The sequence below is a fragment of the Pinus tabuliformis genome, chromosome J (assembly GCF_031772625.1).
Source record: "Pinus tabuliformis cultivar Carrire ecotype Pingquan chromosome J, CPIR1, whole genome shotgun sequence".
Lineage (NCBI taxonomy): Eukaryota > Viridiplantae > Streptophyta > Pinopsida > Pinales > Pinaceae > Pinus > Pinus tabuliformis.
In genome coordinates this window covers 1,639,201,806-1,639,211,347 of record NC_142295.1, presented here as the reverse complement: position 1 = coordinate 1,639,211,347, position 9,542 = coordinate 1,639,201,806, and the positions used below count along the sequence as shown (strand labels likewise).

General features: G+C 33.5%; 1 protein-coding gene across 1 annotated transcript; it reads right to left on the bottom strand.

The window, feature by feature from the left end:
- Positions 1-651: 651 nt before the first annotated feature.
- On the bottom strand, positions 652-9,241 carry LOC149233803 (uncharacterized). The gene is made up of 3 exons (XM_089382298.1): positions 9,064-9,241; positions 8,756-8,882; positions 652-1,249 (listed from the first exon to the last, which is right to left on the bottom strand). The coding sequence occupies exons 1-3, from the start codon at positions 9,239-9,241 to the stop codon at positions 652-654; spliced, it is 903 nt and encodes a 300-aa protein (XP_089238424.1).
- Positions 9,242-9,542: the final 301 nt, after the last annotated feature.

The following is a 9,542-nucleotide window of genomic DNA, read 5'->3' as shown; positions in this document are numbered from 1 at the left end:
AAACTCTGGACAAACGAAGACATGGGTTTTTTCCATAATAGAATGAATTATATAACCCAGAAATCGTTTGCTTAAATTCCTAACGGTATAAGAGTAAATCGTGGTTCTTCGGGACCCTATTTTGGTAACTACGTGAATAAAAACGGTTTTTCTTTACATTCATTGTGCTTTTCTACTTCTCCACATTACATATTTCTGCTTTCCCATTCCAATTTTTTTTTCCATACCCAATTCCTCCCCAAAATGTTTCAGCTACAAAATTTTGGTTTTATTGTTAATTTGCAAATCATTTGTAGCTGAAAGTGTCTCTCGCTTGCAATTGATTGCATTTTCTGGCCATACTAAAACCTGCAGCAAGCAATTAGATGATAAAAAAACGCGCAACCAATTCAACAGCACTTAGTTTCAGATTCAGATTCAGATTCAAGCCACTACTCCGGCCTTGGCCTTTATAACCTACAAAATATTTAAACCAAGGTTAAAGAGTTGAACTTTGAAATTGAAATGCAAGATTCAGATATCAATTTGCTGCAACAATTTAATTTTCTATTTAAATTCACATCATATTGAAATAAATTAATTGCATGAACATATGATTGTTTGATTTTGCAAATTTTTTTTTTTTATCTAGTTCCGGCTTCTGATTTAAATCTATTCTTCCTGCGCCATAAAATTGCTTATGAAAACAAAAACTGCTCTTGACTGAGGTTTTCTTCCTGCAATGCATAAACATGTAAATAAGGTGCTTCTATTGGGGGTTCTGGGTTTAAAATAAAAATTGTTCTGCCCTGAACGAGATTGGGCATCGAAAAGCGACCCAAAATTTGCAGTACCCAACCTCATGAGTTCAGCCACTGCTGGAGATGAGAACACAGAATTAAGAATAGGAACCTCTGACAATGCCCTCAAATGATATGTAGGATCAGAAACCTTTCTCAACGCCTCCAATAACGGTTCCATCCCTTCATACCTCTGCTCCGCGGGGGCTGAAGATCTCTCTGAATTCGACGGCTTCGTTGCCAATGAAACGTCGAGACGCAAAGCGTTTGAACCCTGACGGGCAGCGCCTAAGAAATCCCCATCGTCTGCCATGGTGACCACGTCACCGTCTTCATCTGTGTATGTGATGGAAATGTCTGCGTTAGGGTTTAATTTGAAGAGCTTGCGGATTTTGGATTTGAGAACATCGAAATTTATTTCTGGAACATATTCTTCCCTGAGTTGAAATGTAAGAGTCCACCAAATCCCACTTTTTATTGTGCGTTTTGTATTTTTAGCTTTATTTTGTTATTGTATTTATTTGTTTTGATTTCGTTATATATAATTTCCTCATGTTTGTTGTAATTTCTTAATGTTTGTTATTATAATTAATATATTGATATATTAATTGTATTAATATATTAATATATTAATATAATTGTATTTTGTTGTTATTTATATTTTTAAATTCATTGTATATATTAATATTTGTTAATTGTAATTTGTTATATTTTTTTTTTATAAGTTGTTGTATATGTTTGTTAATTATTTTATTTAATTATTAATTAATGTTTGATGTAAAAATTGTATTAATATATTAATTATATTAATATATTAATATGTTTTATAATTGCATTAATTAATATAGTTATAATTTCTTGTTATTTGATTATTGTTATGTTGGTTATTGATTTTTTTTATTATGTTGTTATAATATATGATTGTCTTAATACATTGTTAAAAAATAAAAATAAAAAAAATTGTTAAGTGTTTTGTGATTGTTTTTGGCATAAAACAAAACTTTGGTGGCATGTAAATTGAGAGAATCATGAGAATTACAAAAATTGGATGAAACTACAAGAGTTGGTACAAGTACAAAAATTAAAAAAATTTAAAAAATTTCCACAAAATTCACGCAGGTTTGAAAATAAATAATGGAACATTTGGAAGAATAATTTAAAAGAACATTTGGTGGATTATTTAAATGCTGATTAACTTGCTTAGAGTTGGCAATTTGATATTGTTGTATGCTTTTATAACGTACTAATCTGCAGGACACAACAAATCTATAATGCCAAACTTTTCGCCATGCACAAAAGTCATCTGACACAAACAGGGAGTATTACTTTTCATGGTTATTTTAAAAAATGGATTGATATTAATATCATGATTAAGTCAATTTTAACACTTTGTCTGTCCTTAATTTGTTTTATTTGGTATGAAATTTTTGCGTAAGAATCATGAAGAAACTGGCCATTTCTTCTAGAGCACACTTATGTTTTCTTTGTACCATGTTTTTTACATGTTACAGGATACTCAAGTGATCATAAGGAGATTACATTGTGACGACAATTGGTCTTCCAAAGACTAAAGTCATGAAAAATTCTAAAGACAAATCGAACACTACAACCACTCCTTTGCAACTCCCTTTTTGAAAAAGATGTTGAATTCCACCAATTGTTAAACCATAAAGCATGACCTTTCCATATCCATTTTTCACAACAAGAGTTCTTATTCATACACCATGCATTTCCTTACATCCATTCCTTACAAGCTTATTGTCATTTTCCATGTCATTACCATTCCCCTTCATTTCCGCAATAAAACCCTGCTTGAGTCAAAGTCCTAGAGTCTAAGTATCATTCAAAAAACACCTAGAGGCTTGCATGCCTTAATGGCAAGTACTCTTGCCAATGAACAATGGGAGTACATTAATATCCCTTGTTCATTGGATCTTGTAGGTGACTTGACCACGACAAATTTATTCGTACCTACAAAGATGTGTTAGTCATCCTGACTCCCATTGGAATCAATGGTGGGAGCTCTTGTGTTGGCTAGGGGCATTCATTAATGGCTACTAAGTCAACAACTTCTTGCTATGTTCGACATCGACACATTTAATCGCATAGTAAGATTTGTGCCAACGAGCGTTGAAGACTTGAAGACCCATATTTTGTAGCAGATGAAGCCGAGTTCCTTTCATTGTTTTCAGTTTGTTATGACTTGAGGACAAGTCAATAAATAAGGTTGGGGGGAGGAAAATGTAACTTATATATTTTTTATACCTTCCAAGCCTTATAGATTTTCAGCCATATTCAGCAGACTCATCAGATTCATCATCCAGCAGCAGAGGATCTAGCAGCAGATACGACTTTCAGCCATGTTCAGCAGACTCCTCAAATTCATCATCTAGTAGCAGAGGATCCAACAGCCGATACAACAATATAGATCCATCTTTCATCCACAACTTGAAGAAGAAGCTTCAGATCAGAATTGTGGCAGCTGAACATGCATGATTCATCCACTTCCTTAGGTAAGTAAGGTATGATGTTTTCTAACCTTTAATCTTGAAATTCTTTTTAGATGCTAAAATGATGATATTTGGAAAATATTCCACTATGTCACTATTTCCTTTCTCATTAAAAATTGCCAAAAACCATCAGTTGGGGAGGGGGGAATTTCACACTTCATTTTTTTTTCCTCATTCATATTACATCTTAACCCACATAGTCTTCCCACAATAAAAACTACTACAAAATGATGAGCATATGATTGATCTCAACAAAGTAAATAATGATTGTAAACACAAGAACCAATCATTAAAAAGAGATCTCAACAAAGTAAATAATGATTGTAACACAAGAACCAATCATTAAAAAGAGATCAAAGTAAATAATGATTGTAACACAAGAACCAATCACTAAAAAGAGATCAAAGTAAATAATGATTGTAACACAAGAACCAATCATTAAAATATGTAAATGCTTTGCAAACAAATAAAAGTTATCCAAAGATGTGCAAAGTTAAAAGGAAGTCCCTGATTGAAAGATGTTTGTTACACAAGAACCAAAAATCTTGTAAAAGGAAGCTCATTTAAGAATCAAATCAAAGCAGTCATTGTAGTAGTTTGCATGAGAACATGCAAGAGCTTCAGTTGGGGAGTATGTTGGGCTCCAAAAATGTCACTCATTACCATACATTTTTCACCTATGCTTCCATTATATCGCTCACTATTCACCACCTTGTCACTCCATTTTCCCTACTATTCACCATTAATGGGTCTCATTTATATTTTCCAAATATTGTTTATTTTTAAGCATTTTTGAGAGAAATTCTTGATTAAATATTAGAAAATAATATATTTTACTTTATATATGGAAAGTGGGTTGTTTTTGTGACATGTGTAGGTTCCAAGGAAGCTTCCAAGACACCTTTATGTGGCCTTGAAGGATCAAATTCGAATTTGAGAAGATAAACCTCATGGAGAAGATCATGATCTCATGGAGAAGATCAAGGACAAAAGGGGGTTATGTGTCTAGATGGTTGAGAAATGTATGGAACTAAAGAGAGATTAGTGGATCATCATTATGAGTTTTTTATCTCATCCCATTGTATAAATAGGAGTACCTCCTCCATTCCAAAGGGAGGACTCTTGGAGCATGTATCCAACTTATGATGGAATAGAATAAAGCTTCATTTTACATAAATTTCCATTATATAGTTGTAGATATAAGTTGTCTTAGTGTAGTATATGGAATAACTTGTCACTTTGTTCTTAGGAGAATTGAGCTCACTCTAGAAGGATCAAAGGAACATGTTATTTCATATTAGATCTTATTTCATTCAATTTCTTAGATGTTTGAGGATCTGTTTGTGATTGATGAATGAGTTTTAAATTAGAATCTTATCAGCATATGAGAGGACAACCAAGGGTCTAAGTTAGGCTCTCTCTCCATTTGATTTGTATGATAATTGAAATTCATTCTTTTGCTTTTATGTTTCAAGTCATTTCATTTCTTATGCTTATGAATGAATCTTAGTTTAGTTTGGATTAGTATATGAGGGGACAATCAAGAGACTAAGTTAGTCTTTCTCTCTCTTTGAATCTGAACAACAATTAAAATTCATTCTCTTGCCTTTATTTCAAGTTTTGGTTTTATGTAATCATTGATTTCTTTATAATACTATAGGGAAGGACAACCAGGACCTCCTTAGTTAGGAGCCTCTTCCCTTGCATATTATATTGAATCATAAATAATTTAGCTAGACATAGAGTTAGTTGCCTACTCCTGCATATATATTGCTGGCACCATCACAAGATTACGAGTTTCCCTGGTTGATCATTTAATGAAGCAATTTAAGCAAATAAATTGCCCAACACATAGCTTGGCCTCTCTAGACTGTTTTCTTCATGTGCAATGGTGCACATGTCTTTGTACCTACAATTAAATCATGATATCAAATGTTGAGGGAAAATAAGAGTTTACATGGATTCTTTGACTTATTTTCTTCACTACAATTTCAAGATTCCTTGAATGCATACAATGTTAAATTCATTCTCCTTGGTCTCCTCCTCCTCTTTCAAATTGTTTTAAGTCACATGTAATGCCAAATATTCTTACATGCTCACTTGAAGTTTCTATTCTTCCTCCACTTCTTCAAGGATGCAATCAAAGTCATTCTCATCATCCTAAACTATCTTCATCTTAGTATTTAGATCTTATTTCTCTTAAATCATTTTTAAATTAAGTGGGTGTTCATTAATTTCCCTTCCTTTCAAACATCTCCACCCCTTTTTTGATGTGCATATTCTCCCTTTTTTGCTACCTTATGGTCAATACCCTCATGGTGTCAAAAGTAAGAAGATGTGATTCTTCTAAAGGTGACTCCTCCCATTCCTTTTCATTTTGGTAAACTATTATTCCTATATTTCTTTCCTATTGAGTTTTTTCCAAGACATCAAGGTGCACTCATATATCCTTCACACTTCCTCTTTAGTCTTCTTTCTCTGAGCATTATCATTATCCTCAATGATTTGTGTACTTCCTTTTAGTTCCATACAGAAATTAACAATGTAATGTTCCCTTCTCAATTTTGAAAATCTCCTCATGCAGAGTTATTCTCATCATCAAACTTCGAACAATTCTACTTTACAACTTCTTTGTTAGTTTTTTTCCCTCTAAGATAATAGTTCTACCTATAAGTGTTCTCTATTAAATTTACTCTTCCAAATAAGTAAATTTTGGATTTGTTCCTTAACCTCCATTTTCTACTAGATTTTGGGGTCTTTCACTATATTCTCTTAATGTTTCAACATCTACCTAAAGTCCTATTGGAATTATTCTTCTCCCTTCCACAATGCTACATAGTGAGCTATTAAAGTTGTTTCACATATACAACATTTACCCAATGTTTTCCTTCTTGTTGAAGTTATAATTCAAAAGGAATCCCTCTTGGTCTTATACCAAATGGTCTAGGATGGGATGAGAGTGACCTCAACCACCCTTGCAACTCTCCCACTTACAAACACTTGACTCTACAATGCTCCACACATAACACTGTTGGAAGGCATGCACACACATTGAAGGGAGATAATATAGACTATTATAGATTTGGAAATCAAATTACATGCATTAGGCCTCGATGAGCTCTTTTTATTACAAAAAAAAGGTCAAAGCCCTTCCAACAAAATCCCTATTGATCTAGGGCTTGGTGTGATCTTCCAAAACTAGATTGACAAATAAACCTCTTTTCAAGACTTAAAACTTTATCAAACTAAATTCTTTGTTAATTCAAGCTTCAATATCTTTGTTTTCCTCATGCCCAATCCACCATAGAATCTATGAATTCCTCTTCTTTCTCCTTACATCAATCTTAAGAGTTATAAACTCATTATAATACTCAATGATTCAAACTACCAAGTTGACCCTCCTTCTCTTTTCTCGCTTTATTTTTTCTTCTTTTCCATGTTGCTCAATCCAACTCCTCCCTGGTTAAAACATTTTTTTTTGAAAATTGTGAATTTACCTTAATTCATACCTTCCTCCCTATTTCTTCCTCTCCTTGTTTCTTCCTTTCTTTATAGTTGACCTCAATCATTGTGTTGAATAAATTTAAAAAACCTAACACCTTCACGATACTACCTTATTTTAAAGTTTTCCACCCCATATTTCTTGTCTCATGTGAGTCCTTTCTCCTTGGGGATGAATAATAATGGCCCTTAATTCCATTTAGGTCTTTCTTATGTCCTTAGGTATGCCTATTTTGGAGAATTTTAGTTTAGTTTTCAATAATTATTAAGTGGATGATAGGTATTTAACTTCCATAGAATATTCTAAAATATTCTTAGCAATATACACAAATGAAATGATCTCAAAGTAGTTATGCCATTTTCCTCTTTTTAATCAAAAAAATGTCATATGAATAAGTGTCATATGAAGCCAGTTATAGTTTTTTTGGCATGTTGTATTGATAAACCATGGTATTGGTTCATAGTATTGTAACAACATCTATTTACATATTAAGAATCCCCATAGTAAAGTGAGACTAAATCTCTATGATTAAGAATCTTGTTCTATGTTTTAAATATATATATGTTTAACTTATATTATAATAATAATAAATTATAATTTAATTCATTTTATGATTTTATAATTTTAGCAACTTGAGTTGTATCATGTTATCCACCATTTAATTTATATGGCTGCACTATTTTAATTTGTTCTAGTTTTAGGTTTGTACGACTCTTGAATTTTCAAAGTATTTTGTTTCATTCGTTCTCATACTAGGTTTGTATAACCCTTAATTTTTTTAGATTTTTAAATAAATGAAACATGATAATTGTTGATTTTATAAATTTACATGGTTGAAATTGTAATGGTTTAAAAAATTATTTATTTATTTAACATTAATTTATTTGTTTTAATAAAAAAAAAATTATAAATACTGAAAGAAAGTTTTAGAGACTAAATTTTACATCTAAGTTTATTTTCTGGTTTTATAAATAAATGTATTTATCAATTTCCACTTTAATTTCCTTTGAACAGTAAACCAAATTTTCTTTAAAAACGGGATAAAACCATTAAATATTTAAATATTTTTATAAAAAATCGACCAAATATTTCAGAATTTACATACTAAAAAATTCAGCCACGACCATAATATATTAGAATTAAAAATACAAAAAAAACAAATATCGCCCAACTTTCTACCCTTATGCTTGATTGCCATGTTTTGGTATTGACATTGACGCGTTTAGTTGGCTGTCATATGCCCTCAAATGGATCCATCATGGATCAAGATGCAAATCTCAAGAGTCACTAAACTTAATCCGCAATGCCTTACCTTTCACATCGTTGCAACATAAAAGGAGTATGTTCTCTGGGATCAAATAAGCATCAAGTTGAATAAATGAGTCTCTTTCCAAATTCATGGAGGACGTTCTTCGATCCCACCTGCTAAATAGTAGTCATCGAGAATTTAATTTAGTCAAGGCTATGCAGTCATATAGAGGTTTGAAATTTATACTTTCCAAGCACGTGAAAGTTGAATAAAAAGCACATGCTAGACCTGCGCCCCTGAACTTATATGGACAGTGAATTTCAGAAATATTTTGGAGTTCAACGAATAGAAATCTTATTTCTGGAGGATTATTAAAATTTAATAACTCTTTCTACAAATTGACAATTTTAAGGAATCAGAGTTATCTACATAATTTGAATCAGTAAACGATAGACCTTATTGATTCTAGTAATAGTACACAAGAATGAATTAGAAGATTTGAAGGGTCGAGCGATGCTGCTCTTGCTAGGGTTCCTGCGTATACCCTAATGCCCTAATCCTCTATGCACTCCGTATCCTTGATTCCGCTTCTCTGTTGACTCTTTCTCCATGAAACCGCCCTCAGGAGGGGTGGGCACGGCCCCTCCTGCCCCCATCGGTTCCTCTTTTGATACCTCTTGCAAGCGTAGACACTAAGGTCAGTCCCTGCTCCAACCCACTCGCTGCCCATGATATTGATCCCGCCATCGACATTGCTGGCAACTGAGGCACAGGCTCCGTGGCTGTTAAAGACAAAGGCATAGACCAGAATGCCTCGACGTCACAGCCAAAGGCGTCCTCTGCTACATGCATCCCCAAGACTTCAGAAAGAACCAAAATCAATCTCCCCAGTCACCGAATCAATGGCCAAATCCAATTTATGAGGGATCATGCACTCATTGGCAAGTTCTTAGGACTCTGGCCTACTGAAAAGGCCTTGCAAGGATGGATTGCTTCCAAATGGAAGACAAAAGGACAAGTTACCCTGCAGCTTGGTTCCAAAGGCTTCTTCACTGCTATTTTTGATTGTATGGAGAACAGAACTCGTATCTTTGAGGGAGGCTCGTACTTTTTCAACTCTGCAGGTCTGTACCTTCGTGAATGGATAGAGAGATTCAATCCAGACAAAGAAGATTTCAACTAGGCTCCAGTATGGATCCATATGTACTCTCTTCCCCTGGAATACTGGGATGAGGAGACCTTAAAGGACATAGGCAATGGCCTGGGGGTTTTTATCAAAGTCGCTGAGGAAACTAAACACCGAAGATACACCTCCTATGCCAGGATCTGTCTACACATGCATCTGGCTAAATCACTCACAGACACGGTAAGTTTATTTCATGATGATTCTGAATGGGTTCAAACAATAGACTACTAGCATGTTCCATTTTGTTGCAGGAAATGCCATGAACATGGCCACCTTTTCAGGGATTTCCCAGTGAATCTTCAGTCCAAAACCCCTG

Coding starts and splice junctions, on each gene's coding strand:
- LOC149233803 (XM_089382298.1), bottom strand. CDS start 9,241: ATGGATCCATACTGGAGCCTAGTTGAAATCTTCTTTGTCTGGATTGAA. Junction 8,883..9,063: donor CTTTGGAACCAAGCTGCAGG/GTAACTTGTCCT, acceptor GGATGCATGTAG/CAGAGGACGCCTTTGGCTGT. Junction 1,250..8,755: donor ATATCATGGGCAGCGAGTGG/GTTGGAGCAGGG, acceptor CACAATAAAAAG/TGGGATTTGGTGGACTCTTA.